This window comes from Mastomys coucha, unplaced genomic scaffold (genome assembly GCF_008632895.1).
Source record: "Mastomys coucha isolate ucsf_1 unplaced genomic scaffold, UCSF_Mcou_1 pScaffold3, whole genome shotgun sequence".
Lineage (NCBI taxonomy): Eukaryota > Metazoa > Chordata > Mammalia > Rodentia > Muridae > Mastomys > Mastomys coucha.
In genome coordinates, this window is record NW_022196909.1 from 41,214,705 (window position 1) to 41,228,192 (window position 13,488).

General features: G+C 48.8%; 1 protein-coding gene across 2 annotated transcripts; it reads left to right on the forward strand.

Annotated features, from left to right (window-relative positions):
• The first annotated feature begins 3,464 nt into the window (after positions 1 to 3,464).
• Positions 3,465 to 13,488, forward strand: Spatc1l (spermatogenesis and centriole associated 1 like). 2 transcript variants are annotated; one of them, XR_004112216.1, is made up of 4 exons: positions 3,465 to 3,995; positions 6,521 to 6,804; positions 12,520 to 12,671; positions 12,942 to 13,488. XR_004112216.1 is itself a non-coding variant. In XM_031347230.1 (4 exons), the coding sequence occupies exons 1-4, from the start codon at positions 3,794 to 3,796 to the stop codon at positions 13,266 to 13,268; spliced, it is 1,029 nt and encodes a 342-aa protein (XP_031203090.1). In that variant the 5' UTR covers positions 3,467 to 3,793; the 3' UTR covers positions 13,269 to 13,479. The 2 variants fall into 2 exon arrangements, 1 of the variants encoding a protein (XP_031203090.1); XM_031347230.1 differs by having other exon boundaries at positions 3,467 to 3,995; positions 6,521 to 6,868; positions 12,942 to 13,479.

The window sequence follows — 13,488 nt, forward strand, 5'->3', positions numbered from 1 at the left end:
ACACACACACACACACACACACACACACACACACACACACACACACACACACACGCGCGATATGGGGACCTTTACATGGACATCAGGTTGCATACTGCATGAATCCAGCTCTGGCAGGGTAAAGGCTAAAGAGCTCAGGCTCCTCAAGACCATGGAAACTACTCTGCAGGACACGGTAGTGGGTAGATGCCACCACTGTACATTTGTCCAAAACATACAGAACACGCAGCTCCAAGAGGGAAACAGCATGCACAGTACCCACCGGACAATAGGGACATGTCACGTCCAACAATCGGACCCTCAGGTACAGGGCTCTGACGGTGGGGAGAATGTACGGGAATGTGAGAGCAGGGGCTGTGAAAGTCTGAAATGTATTTAAAAATAAAGGCTTTAAAAGAAAGCAACGCTGAAAGCCCGGGAGAAATTCAAGCTGGACGAAAATGAAAATGACATCCAAATTTGTAGGTAAAGCATGAAGTGAGCACGGATTTAAGATCAGGGAGCCAGACGGCCACGTTAGGAAGCCAACGCAAGTGTAAAGTAGGAAAGAATAAAATGAGCGAAAGGTTAAAAAAGCCGGGTCCACCCAAAGGGTAAGGCTTTGAAAAGATTAACCCGACTCTGGTCTGCTAAGTAAAAACAAAGGAAACGACTTGTATCATAAACCACACAGGGCCCATCACAGCAGTTCTCAACCCGCAGGTCAGATAGATATACTGCATATCGGATACTTACATGTGATTCAAAACCATAGCAAGATCACAGTTAGGAAGTCACAATGGAATAACTTTATGGTTGGGGGTGGGGGGGTCACCACAACATGAGGAGTGCATTCAAGAGTGGCCGCGTTAGGAAGGATGAGATCCATGGGCTATCACCATGGATCCCAGAGGCGGTAAGTCTCTGCCCGCCTTGCTTTCTCAAGCTGCTGCTCAACCTTGCCTGCACATTGCACTCTAAGCCTTTCAGGTGGCTTAGCTCTCAGTTCTTCTGCTTGCTGTACCCCGTTAAAACCCCTGCCAATGACGCTCTTCCATACTGTTTTTATCTTCCCTCTTTGGCTCCATCTGTTTGTGGGAGATGTGAGACCTGCTGGGTACCTTAAATTGGGCTCCCAAGGATAGATATCCAACAGTTTCAGGGACTGCTTTGTAAGGGTCTGGAGAGACAATTGTCACACAGAGCAGGTATGTGTCAGTAGCTTTGTATCCCTTAGGCAAGAGGTAAGAGTTCCAGGGTAGCCTGGGCTATGAAATGAGATCCTATCTAAATACTATTTTTCCTGTTTTATTTCACTTTAAAGATTTAATTATAAGTTTAAAACATCCCCAGAGGACGTCTAGACCTATAACGTTACTGGTTAAGTTCTATCAAACACTGCAGGAAATAGTCAAGTTGACAATTTAAATAATTTAGCATGAGTCAGGACACTCGGCGACTCCTTTCGTAACTTGATGGTATAAAATCAGGTCAAGATGCTATTGAGAGGCCTCTGAGATGCCACCCTGGGTAAAGCTGGCTGCTGCCAACCTGATGATCTAAATTTGACTCCCCCAACCCCGACCCCCAGAACCCACATGATACAGAGAGAGCTGACTCCAGAGAGCTCTCCTCTGACTGTCACATGTGCACCATGGCATGAGCGTGCACCCCCACACAAACATGCACGAGTAAATGAAAAGGCACTGAGGAGTTTAGGGGCTGGAAAGATGGCTCAGTGGTTAAGAGATCAGGTGCTCTCCAGAGGACGTGGGCTGGGTTCCCAGCACCCACATGGTAGCTCATAACTGTAACTCCGTTTCCAGGAGAACCCAACACCCTTTCCTGGCATGTATGTGGCACACAGACATACATGCAGGCAGAACACCCAGACAAACACATTTATAATAAATAAATTAATAAAATTTAAAGACATCAGGTGTTTCAGACCACATCTGTCACAAATGTGAAACTAAACTTAAGAGTAATAACAAATTGAGTCCAGTGACATATTATTAAAAGGACAGTGCATCATGATTAATAAACAGAATGCTGACAGGCTGGTGGCTGGATGGCCTTCTCTTGCCTGGGAAAGAGGTGGTCTTTGAGTGTGGTTAGAAGCTAGTGGAGGGGACCAAGTGATGGTTGAACATGCCTTAAGTCCCAGCACTCAGAGACGGAGGCAGGCAATCTCTGGGTTCAAGGCTAGCTAGCTGGTTTACAGTGTGAGTTCTAGGACAGCCAGGGGTACACAGAGAGAAATTAGAAACACACACACACACACACACACACACACACACACACACACACACACACAGAGCTAGTGGAGGAGAAAGCCTTTCACGCCCCCTGATCCCAGAAACCAGGAACGGGAATACCTGACTGACTTCTGACCAATGCTTCTATGTTCTCTATTCCCCATCTTTGAAGCTCTTAGTGGTTCTCATTCCAGGCTCCCTTGTCCTTGTTGGAGGAGAGAAGCCGATTGACCCAGCATGCAATGTTTAGAATCTCTTTCCTCCACAAAATCCGAGTTTGCTGCACTTGCAATATTATACTAACATGGCTGCCTGGATTGAATATAAAGATTTTTACCCAGAGACTGTGTCAAGGTCTGCACAGAGTGCCCAGACATTGATGGAGAGCCCCAGACATCGGCAGAAGAGGACCTGGTAGAAGTTGGACTGGGGTTTTCTAGTTGCATCCTTTCTCATCTAGGAGGCAGCAGCCCTGGGTGTCTCTGAGCAGCAGCCAGTACAGGAAGACCTGATTCAGAGATGGAGCTCATCCACTTTATGCAGCAGGAAAAGCAGGGGGCCCAGGTGAGTTCTCAGACAGCTCCATGAGCCAACTACTATAGTACTGCCAGTCTCACGTTGCTGGTTCGTAGGACCTCATCCCTACTTAATCCAGTGTTGGGCATGGAGTCAGACACCCAGTGCTCAGGATGTGTGTGGTGGACACAAATGTGCTGCCTGAAGTCTTCACACGAGGGAAGTGTGACGTGACCAGTAAGTGGCCTCTGTTTCCAGCCCTGTCAGGATTCTTCTAGAATCTCCCTGGGACTGTGGGGGCAATTGTGGGGTCTCTGCCCTCTGGTTGCCTCTTCTGCTCTCACAGCCCTTTCTTTCCTTAAGTATAGGTTCCAAGGGTGAGACCCAAAAGGCAGCATCCCATATCCCCCGTAGGTTCTGGGAGCCCCCACTGGCCTGTGGTCCTGTGGAGCCAGGTAACGAGAGATTAACCTCATAGGCATGTGTCATGGAAAGAGCAGCCATTGAGATGCCAACCAAGTTGCCACTGTGGCCTGTGGGCTTCACATGGTGTGGACAGCGTGGCCTGTGGGCTTCACATGGTGTGGACAGCGTGGCCTGTGGGCTTCACATGGTGTGGACAGCATGCCCTGCTCTGGCTGCTTCTGGAAGGTGCTAGAACAGTCTGTCCTCGCTGTCTAGGCTGCCTTCTAGAATTCTAGCAGCCCACTCTCCGTCCTTCACAGTCCGGGGACGAGTCCATGTTACAAACACTCAATCCCTCTGTCGTTTGAGACCCATGCCTACACACCTGTGTGCATCTGTGTATCACCAGGTCCGGGTTGGTGTAGAGATGTCTGGGGAGCAGAGGAGCCAACGAAGAAAGAAGGACTTTGGTTTTGTGGCGCTGCCTCTTTAAGGGTAACGACATCACAAGGCTGTGGAAGGCCAGGCAGCAATGGAACTCCGTGGCCTTAGGCTGGTTCTGTGGTGGGGTGGTCTTCGGGCTCTGTATTTCCATCTCCATGGGGCCAGGGGCCCACATGTGAGCACTTGACACCATGGCGGAGGGTAGCGAGCTTATGAGCAGACTCATGAGTGAGAACGCGGATCTGAAGAAGCAGGTGCGCCTCCTGAAGGAGAACCAGATGCTGAAGAGACTGCTCAGTGAGAGTTGCCAGGAGAGCTGTGGTCGGGGGAGCCGGGACCTGCTCTATCCCAAGGTCCCTACCTATCCTGAGGCCTGCTCCCCCGGGAGTGGAGGTGAGGCACAGGCTGAGCCAGTTCTACCTGGGAAAGGTTGTAGGGTTTAAGATAGGCTGATGGCTATGCCTGTGGGTAATGTCTGGAAGCACCGTCACCTGGCTTAAAACAGGCAGTGTGTGATCACAGGGCTCCAGGCCTGCTGAGGTCATTTCTGTTTTGTCGGGCTTGACTGGGAGGTTTCATCCTGCTCCCTGCGTTTCTTCCGCTGCTTCGTAGTGACTTGTCCCACGTAGTCTTGTCTTGCAGAGGTGCAGGTGTGTATCTACTGATGGAGCCAAGCTGACCTTCATTTGCCATCGGTTGAAAGAGTCACCCGGCTTCAGGAGAAGGGTGCGGCACCCACCCCAGAGGAGATCCTGATATCGACTCTTGGGTGTCAGGAGGTGGCAACGTCTATGGTGCTGCCACCTGATGACTAAACAGTTTCAACTCAAACCTGTAGTTTTTGTTTTTGTTTTGTTTTGTTTTGTTTTTTAAAGATGTGTTTATTTATTATATGGAAGCACACTGTAGCTGCCTTCAGACACACCAGAAGAGGGCGTCAGATCTCATTACAGGTGGTTGTGAGCCACCATGTGGTTGCTGGGATTTGAACTCAGGTCCTTCGGAAGAGCAGTCAGGGCTCTTAACCGCTGAGCCATCTCTCCAGCCCCTTGTTTTGTTTTTGTTTTTGTTTTTTTTTTTACAGAGAGTGGGGCGTGGCGGTTGGGGGAGAAACGTGCATAGGGTTGGTGACCAATTTCTGCAAAAAGTAGTTGGTTATGTTTTAAAAGGTTTATTTTTTTTCTGTAAAAAAAAAATCCATTTTTATAAACAATAGTGCAATTTGGGATGTGGTTGGTAGACATGATCTGGAACTTTGACTGGAATGTGGACAGAGTCCCTCTCCCAATCTCTCATGTCTGAGAACTCTAGTGACCCCAGTGGGTAGGTTCAGCTTCCTGGCACGTGATTGCCGTTCATACCACCTGGTCAGAGTAGGCGGCTGGAGAGACGTTCCAACTCACCGAGTCCTTAAGGGGATAAACAGTCCAATGGTAAACTGGATTTGGCCAGGCTGTAAGCCCGCTCCTGTGGGGGTGTCTTTGAGGTTAGCTATAAACCTGAGGTTAGCATTTGATGTAATGGCTTCTTAGACACCCGGGGTTGTCTGCCTCTGTCCTGGGATCCCAGCCAGCACTGAGAAGGTATTTTGTAGCCCATTGGAATCTGGTAGGCACAAAGCCTACCAGACAGGGGAGGGGTCCTTCACATCTCCCAAGGGCAGCCTCGAAGAGGGAACTTGGCTATATAGGGGATCCACATAGGGAGACAGAGTGGGGGATGGAGACAGAGTTGCTGCCAAGTGGCGGAGAGAGCAATGTTTGTTGGAGGGGCTGTGCTCACGAAGCTGGGTCCCATGTGACATCCCGCAGCGAATGTGTGACGTTTGTAAGGTGATGTGCTGTGGTGGTCATATAAACATTTGTTCCCACGTTTCGTTGCCGCTAACCACTGTCGGAGACTGACAAACCCCATGCCACCTGACTTCGTACCAAGGTCGTGAGAGAGGGGTCAATCTCCAGTCTTGCACTTTGACATGTGAAGTGCAGTTTTCCCAGAACCATTTGTTGAAGAGAGTCTCTTTTCTCAGAATCTCTAGGTTTTGGTTTATAGGACCACTTTGGCTTTCTGCTTCTTACTGAGCCGTTAGACACACCGGTTCCAAGAAAATGCCATTCACGTTTCTAGCTGGTGTACAGCTGTACACAAAGCTCTTTGGTGCTTTGAAGGGATATCGATAGGCAGGCCCCCAAGGACCGATGGGTCTTACAAGGGTAGCCAGGAAGATATAGCATCTTGCTGGCAAGTTGTTATGCGCCGGGCAGTGGTGGCACATGCCTTTAATCCCAGCACTTGGGAGGCAGAGGCAGGTGGATTTCTGAGTTCGAGGCCAGCCTGGTCTACAGAGTGAGTTCCAGGACAGCCAGGGCTACACAGAGAAACCCTGTCTTGAAAAAAACCAAAAAAAAAAAAAAAAAAGTTGTTTTGCTTTGTTCCTATAAAACACTTTTGGGACAGAGCAATGGCTCCTGCCTATCGAGCCACCACCCTGAGCCACAGCTTTGCTTTTATGATGAAATGAGGTGGAAAGTCGTTGGTTGGGTGCATGGGCCAGCGGCCAGAGGAACCAGGTGATTCATGGGTGGCTGAATATGGATCAATCTGAAAAGATTTACATTGTGTGTGGGGGGGAACTTAATAGGATGGTACCATTTGTGACGAGTTTGAAAAGCATGCAGACGTCACTCTAGTGTGACAGTGTGGTTATGAGCACACTGAGGAGGACCACATGCTTCCCTTCCTGTTGAGTTCATGAAGCAGGGAGGGGCTCCCTTGATCTCCAGGCCAGATGCCAGGGAGGAGGGGGGAGGGGCACAGCTCTGGTAGGGAGCAGTACTTTGCATCCACACCCTTGTGCTTCCAGATGTTTTCATGAGGACCTCCAGTCTGACTTACTGTCCTTTTCTTCTCCATCCCAGGCCCAGAGTTTGGAAGGTTTGCCGGTGTCCCTGACACACCCTCCCAGCTACAGACATCCTCCCTGGAGGACCTACTATGCTCACACGCCCCACTCTCCAGCGAGGACGACGCCTCCCCGGGCTGTGCAAGCAGCTCCCAGATGCCTTTCAAGTCCTTCCTCAGCCCTCCGGAGCTACATGCACGGATCGCCGACAGGAAGCTGTCCCCACTCCTGAGTCCCTTGCAGGACTCCCTGGCTGACAAAACTCTGCTTGAGTCCAGGGAAATCTCGAGACCTAAGAAGGTGTGCTTCTCGGAGAGTAACCTGCCCACTGGGGATAGGAGCAGGAGGACCTATTACCTCAATGGTATGGTACACACAGGTGGCCCTGGGTGGGAAAACCCTGTTTCAGAGGTTTGGCTGTGACTAACTTCTCTAGTGGCGAAGAGTGGGGAGGAGAGCTAGGGTGGGCCTGGGTCCAGTATTAGGTCTGTCCTGGCCATTTGAAAAAAAAAAATGAAGATGCTAATCCTCAATATTTAGTTGAAAAAAAAAATCTTTCTTTTCTTTTCTTTTCTTTCTTTCTTTCTTTCTTTTTTTTTTTTTTTTTTGTTGTTTTTTGTTTTTTTTTTTTGAGACAGGGTTTCTCTGTGTAGCCCTGGCTGTCCTGGAACTCACTCTGTAGACCAGGCTGGCCTTGAACTCAGAAATCTGCCTGCCTCTGCCTCCCAAGTGCTGGGATTAAAGGTGGGCACCACCACCACCCAGCTTGAAAAAAAAATCTTTTCATGCGGTTCTATATCTAAGTCCTTGTCTGAGAGTTTCTCACTGTTTGGCTGGGGGCAGAGTAAAACTTGAACATAGTCAAGTAGAATTTCCTGATAGTTTTCTTTTGTAGCTTGTGCTTTTGTTGTGTCTATTTTCGGAAGTCTCTGGGAAGCCCAAGGTTCTAGATGCTCTTTAATTTTTTTATTTTTTTATTTTTTTATTTTAGAGGTTTCGTAGCTTTAGGTTTTAGATTTAGGTCTCTGACTAGGACCAAGTGTTTGAGGGTTTTGTCTGTGGTCCAAGGTTTGCATATAGAAGCTACGCCAATGTCAACACTTGGAAAGATGGCTCTCCCTCACAGCATGACCTCAGCATCTTGTCAAAAGCTGGCCCTCTCCCTGGCCGTGGAGCCAGTCTCAAACCCAATCAGAAAGTGGTTGGTTATTTCTATAAAAATCATGCCATTATGGTATCATGGGCACATCCTGTTTGGCAGGTCAGCATTATAGCATTTCCACTGCTGGCTAAGAGGGGCGATTTCTCCTCTGGCAATTTGCATAGCACCTTCTACTGCTATAAAAGCTGCCAGTCCTGGGGCAGTTTCCAGCTTGGTTTTCAATTTCTGAGCTTTTAATACCTGCAACTTTGCAAAAATGACTAAGGGAAAAAAAAAAACATGGAGGGCTGGCGAGATGGCTCAGCGGGTAAGAGCACTGACTGCTCTTCTGAAGGTCCTGAGTTCAGATCCCAGCAACCACATGGTGGCTCACAACCACCGGTAATGAGATCTGACACCCTCTTCTGTGTCTGAAGATAGCTACAGTGAATTAGGCTGGAGCAAGCAGGGCGGCAGAGGTCCTGAGTTCAATTTCTAGCAGCCACACACATGATGGCTCACGGCCATCTTTACAGCTACAGTGTACTCATACACATAAAATAAATAAAATAAATCTTAAAAAAAAATGGAAAGGCATAAAACTCTCAATAGCCAAGACAGTTGTATTCATGGGTTAGAAGACTCACTATAGCTTAACGGTCACTATCAATAATAACCAATAGATCATTACAACTCTTACCAGTTCTAGCTAATTTCTCTATGGAAAGATATGCAGAACCTTATGTCTATATTGAAATAGACAAAACCCAGGACAGCCATAGACTCATTGTGGTATAGACATACCTATCAATGGGAAGGAGCCCGGCAGCAAGCTCACACATTTGAAGTCTGATCATTATAATGTTGCTAAGACAATTCAGTGGGGGAAGGACACTCCAGAACACATGGAGGTGTCCATACAAAGAGGGCCAGCCATACCTTACGACGTCATATGTAAAAATCGATTAAACATATGAAAATGCCTGAGAGATCTAAGACTCCCCAAACCCATCAAACTTAAAGGCACAGGGCTCAGTCTTCATCGCCTTGGCAATGGGTTTTTAGGTATGACACCAAAAAACCTATGCAGCCACCCAAGATAGACCAAACTCCTTTTTTTCCAATGAAAAACCTTCTGGGCTTTAAGGAACATCAAGAAAAGAAACGTCAACTGTAGAAAATATTTGTAAATCGTGTATTGGTATAAGAATAGTTCCAGTATATAAGGACTCTTGCAGGATGTGGTGGCTCAGTTTTATAATCTCAGGTCATAGGAGGTTGGAGCAGGAGGATTGCTTTGAGTTCCAAGGCAGCCTGGGCTAGATAGTGATTTCTAGGCCAGCCTGGGCTACAGAGTATGACCCTGTCTGAAAAACTAACTAAAAAACACAGAAACTCCCCCCCCTTGCATTCAATAGTAAACAACCAAACCAACTAAAAATGGACAACGCTCCAGGGGTGATGGTCCAGGACTGTCATCATTTAGTTTAGTTTAGTTTTGTTTTTTTTGAGACAGGGCTTCTCTGTGTAGCCCTGGCTGTCCTGGAACTCACTCTGTAGACCAGGCTGGCCTCGAACTCAGAAATCCACCTGCCTTTGCCTCCCAAGTGCTGGGATTCAAAGGCTTGCGCCACCACTGCCTGGCAGACTGTCATCATTTAGAACAATGGTTCTTAACCTTCTTAATGCCACGCCCCTTTAATACAGTGCCTCAGTTTGTGGTGACTCCCAATCATAAAACTATTTTGCTGTTACTTCATAACTGTAACTTTCCTACTGTTATGAATCACAATATAAATATCTGGTATGCAGGATATCTCATATGTGACCCCTGTGGAAGGGTTGTTTGACCACAAAGGGGTTATAACCAACCGGTTAAGAACCACTGGCTTAGGCTATGGATACAAAAGAATCTCCAGTGTTAGGCTAGCTTGGGTTGCACGGTAAGACTGTCTTTAAAAGACGTGCAAAGGGCGTGGGCAGATCGGCCAATATGCAGTGTTAACAATGTAAGGAGACCCATGAGGGAGTTCCGTGCCCCAGCTCCATCTGCTGTAAAACAAATGCACAAGAGTGGTGTGAGATGAAGTGGTGTATGGGTGGGAACGCAAGATAGGGCAGCTGACTGAAGAAAAGAGTCTGGCATATCCTCCAAAGATCCTAAAATTGTGACCCAGAAACCCTAGGGAACAGAAACGTCTGTTCACACAGAAACTTTGACACAGGTGTCCTACCACTGCTTCATTCATAATAGTCCAAAGAGGCAAGCAACCTAAAGACCCATCAACTGACAAGCAGGTGAATACAATGTTGCTTGTTTATACGACTGGGTATTATTCAAACGCCAATAGAGATAATGAAGCACTGGCATGCTGCAAGAATGGACCCTGGAAATGTTATGCTAACTAGATGATGTTAGATATAAAAGGGTACCCAATGTGTAGCTCCGCCTATGTGACATGCCCATCTTTGATAAATCTACGAGAGTGGTAGTGACGAGGGCTGGAGATTGAAAAGCGATTGGGAATAGAATAGCATTTGCTTGCTTTTGGAGGTCTTGGAAACTTCTGGAAAGAGATAACAGTGATGGATGGACGGCTCTCTGTGTAGAATAGTGACCATCGACTCAGCTGCTTGGAAAAGGCAGGGCTTGCCAGGCAGTGGTGGCGCACGCCTTCAATCCTGGCACTTGGGAGGCAGAGGCAGGCAGATTTCTGAGTTCGAGGCCAGCCTGGTCTACAGAGTGAGTTCCAGGACAGCCAGGGCTATACAAAGAAACCCTGTCTCAGGAAAAAAAAAAAGAAAGAAAGAAAGAAAGAGAGAGAGAGAGAGAGAGAGAGAGAGAGAGAGAGAGAGAGGAGGAAAGAAAGAAAGACAGAAAGAAAGAAAAAGGAAGGGCTTATTGTATGTGAGTTGCATTCTGATACGGGGGTTTTTAGTTGACTGGGCAATCAGGTGACCCCAGCCTCAGCTGTACTGGATTCCAAGGGTCCCTCAAAGGGTACTCATGTGGGTGAACTGACTGTTCCAAAGTTAAGAAATGAAAGCAGGGTGCACATCTGAGGGCTGTTGGCCTGGCTGCTTGCTGGTTTCCTATGCTGGGAAGGACGTTACCTGTCACATGGGTCACTCTCTTTGAGAGAGATCTCTTCTTCCAAGTCGCTGAGCTAAGGTCACAGAGAATAGCAAAGTTCACTCTCACAGCGGTCTTTGCCCGCTGGCTTGTTTTCCCCAGAAGATGCTTGGGAGAGCATAGAGTGTAGTTCTGCAGGTACCAAGAACCCAGAGTCTTGCTTCTGTCACCTGGGACTCTGCAGGAGGGCAGGAGATGTGCCTGGCGGTGACAGTGCTTCTGGAAGCACACACGGGAAGGGCTGTTCTTGCAAGGGAAGTGCTAGCTAATGCTCTTCCAAATGCCCAATGATATACAACAACGATCTGGCTTCTTGTCTGCCCTGATCCCTATTCCGTGAGCCCAAGTTGAGAGGGTGGGAATTCTGTTCTTCCTGTCTATCTAAGCTTCTTCCTGCTTGTCTCACTTACTGGCCTTCACAGTTATGCATGCTCTTTAGCCCAGTAATGTCCTGATCAGTGTGTATCACAGAACCTGGCTCAGAGCTTGATACCTAATGGATAACTGCTTGACCGAGGTCATATAGACAGAGCTGGCCCTAGGGCCTGCCCCCGACTGTCCCTATGATGGTAAGGAGGATAACAAGTCATTCTGGGTCACCCCCTAAAAGCTCAAGGTCACAAGGCACCACCAGCAGGGCTGAAGGTCCAGGGTCCACGTCTCTATGTAGTTATCAGTGCCTTGAGTGTGGGTACTGAGCTATCATAATACACACAGGGCCTGGACTTCCTGAGCTATGTAGCATTAGTCCTCCATGGTTGAAGCTTCTGGGTCAGACCCACAGGACCTTACCAAACTGACATCCTGTCGGGGTGTGAGTCTCAGGTCTTGTGTGGGTGTTAGCATGCTGTCCTATGCCTTCTGTCCAGATGGGAGTGTGCAGCTCGGGGATAATGCCTCTAAATGTGGGACGTAGGATGCGGGGCTCTCTAGGCTAAGTCAGCTGTGCTGCCGCCGTCCTGGGCTCTGGAATGTGGGAACTGAACGAAGAGGGACTGTACAGTTTATACTCATCTGAGTGTAAGTGGTCAACCAGGACTCTGTAGAGATGAGAGCGTTTCCACAGTTCTTTTAAATTCAGAAGAGGTTCGTTTTCCAAAGAGCGCGAGGTTTTCAAAGGGTGTGGATATGCACCCACGTGGTTTAATAATGACGTCTATGACACCAGAAGCTATTGTATGGAGAGGGGTTATTTGGGAGCTGTTTTTAGGAGGATACAAGGTAGTCCTGAGAAATCTGAGAAGAAGAATAGAGAGAGAGTCTTCTGTCAGTCCATCATCCTCTCCACAGACGTGGTCGAGATAGGGTTGATCCTGAACTTTTAGATCCATCTTTGATGGCAATGTTGCAGACTGGAAGAGGTTGGCTCTTTCCAGAGCCAGGCTGTGATGTCCCCGCTGTCCTCAGAGAAGGCTGAGTTGGTGGGAAGGCAGAGCAGCATCTGGGAACAACAGGGGAGAGCCTATCCACTCTTTCTGGATAGACCTGGGTACCATCCTTTCTTGGGGCCCCACTGTCTTCTGCAGGTTCACACGGCTTTTAGCTTCTCAGACAGCTTCTCAGACAGAGACAGAGAAGGAGCTGTGTGCCCAGGTCCCAGGGGAACATGCTGAGAGCAAACAGAAGGGATGACCCCCCCTCTTTGGCTCCAAATACCTCAGTTTTTACAGATTTTCCTATATTCTGGCAAAGGGGGGCAAAGGTACCTTGAAATGGTCAGGATAGTGCCTGTCTCACCCAGAGATCCAGAGTTTTGCGGGTACTGAGAAGGATGGTCGCATCGTTGGGGAGATCGCGTTCCAGCTTGACCGACGTATCCTGGCCTACGTGTTCCCAGGGGTGACACGCCTCTACGGTTTCACAGTGTCCAACATCCCTGAGAAGATCAAGCAGGTACACTTTGTTACTTCAGCTCAGGCCTGGTAGTTGGGGCAGGCACATCCCGGGGCTGGCAAGTCCTTGCAGACATCTGACTCTTCTTGGGTCCAAGTGTAACCCCCCCTCTCCCACCAGGAACGAGGACTCATCCTTCTGAAGTGCTGAAGGGGCCAAGGGCGTCCACTTTTCCCCTAAGCCTCTGAGTCTGCCTTGCCTACCTACCTCTACTAGGGTCAGAAACGTTTCTGACCTGGTACCTTGTTTCCTCTGCTCTGTGTCCCTCAGACGTCTATCAAGTCCCTAGACGGCTCCGTGGATGAGAAGAAGCTGCGAGAGCTGACACATCGCTATCTGACTCTGACCGCAAGGCTGGAGAAGCTGGGCTACAGCCGCGAAGTGCACCCAGTGTTTAGCGAGTTTCTCATCAATACCTACGGCATCCTGAAGCAGCGTCCAGACTTGCGGGCCAACCCACTGCACAGCAGCCCGGCTGCGCTGCGCAAGCTAGTCATTGACATTGTGCCGCCCAAGTTCCTGGGTGACTCCCTGCTACTGCTGAATTGCCTGTGTGAGCTTTCCAAGGAGGACAGTAAACCACTCTTTGCCTGGTGAGCCGCTCGCCTCACCCTTCCGGCAATAAACGTGTTTATTCCAAACCCGGGGGCCACCCGCGCGCATCCTCCCGCATGGAAAGCTGTCTGCCCAGCTACAGTGGGGAGAGGCCTCCTCCACGTCTGCGCTTGCCCCGGGCATCCAGCAGCCCGGGCCGCGCACCGCCAAACGGGCACCCGTTGCCTTATTAAAAGCTTATTTATTTGTTTACCTTACCTCT

What these genes read in the sequence shown, in the direction of transcription:
- Spatc1l (XM_031347230.1), top strand. Translation starts at nt 3,794, where the DNA reads ATGGCGGAGGGTAGCGAGCTTATGAGCAGACTCATGAGTGAGAACGCG. An exon ending in CTGCTCCCCCGGGAGTGGAG is followed by an intron (nt 3,996 to 6,520) that starts GTGAGGCACAGG and finishes TCTCCATCCCAG; the next exon opens with GCCCAGAGTTTGGAAGGTTT. An exon ending in TCCCTGAGAAGATCAAGCAG is followed by an intron (nt 12,672 to 12,941) that starts GTACACTTTGTT and finishes TGTGTCCCTCAG; the next exon opens with ACGTCTATCAAGTCCCTAGA.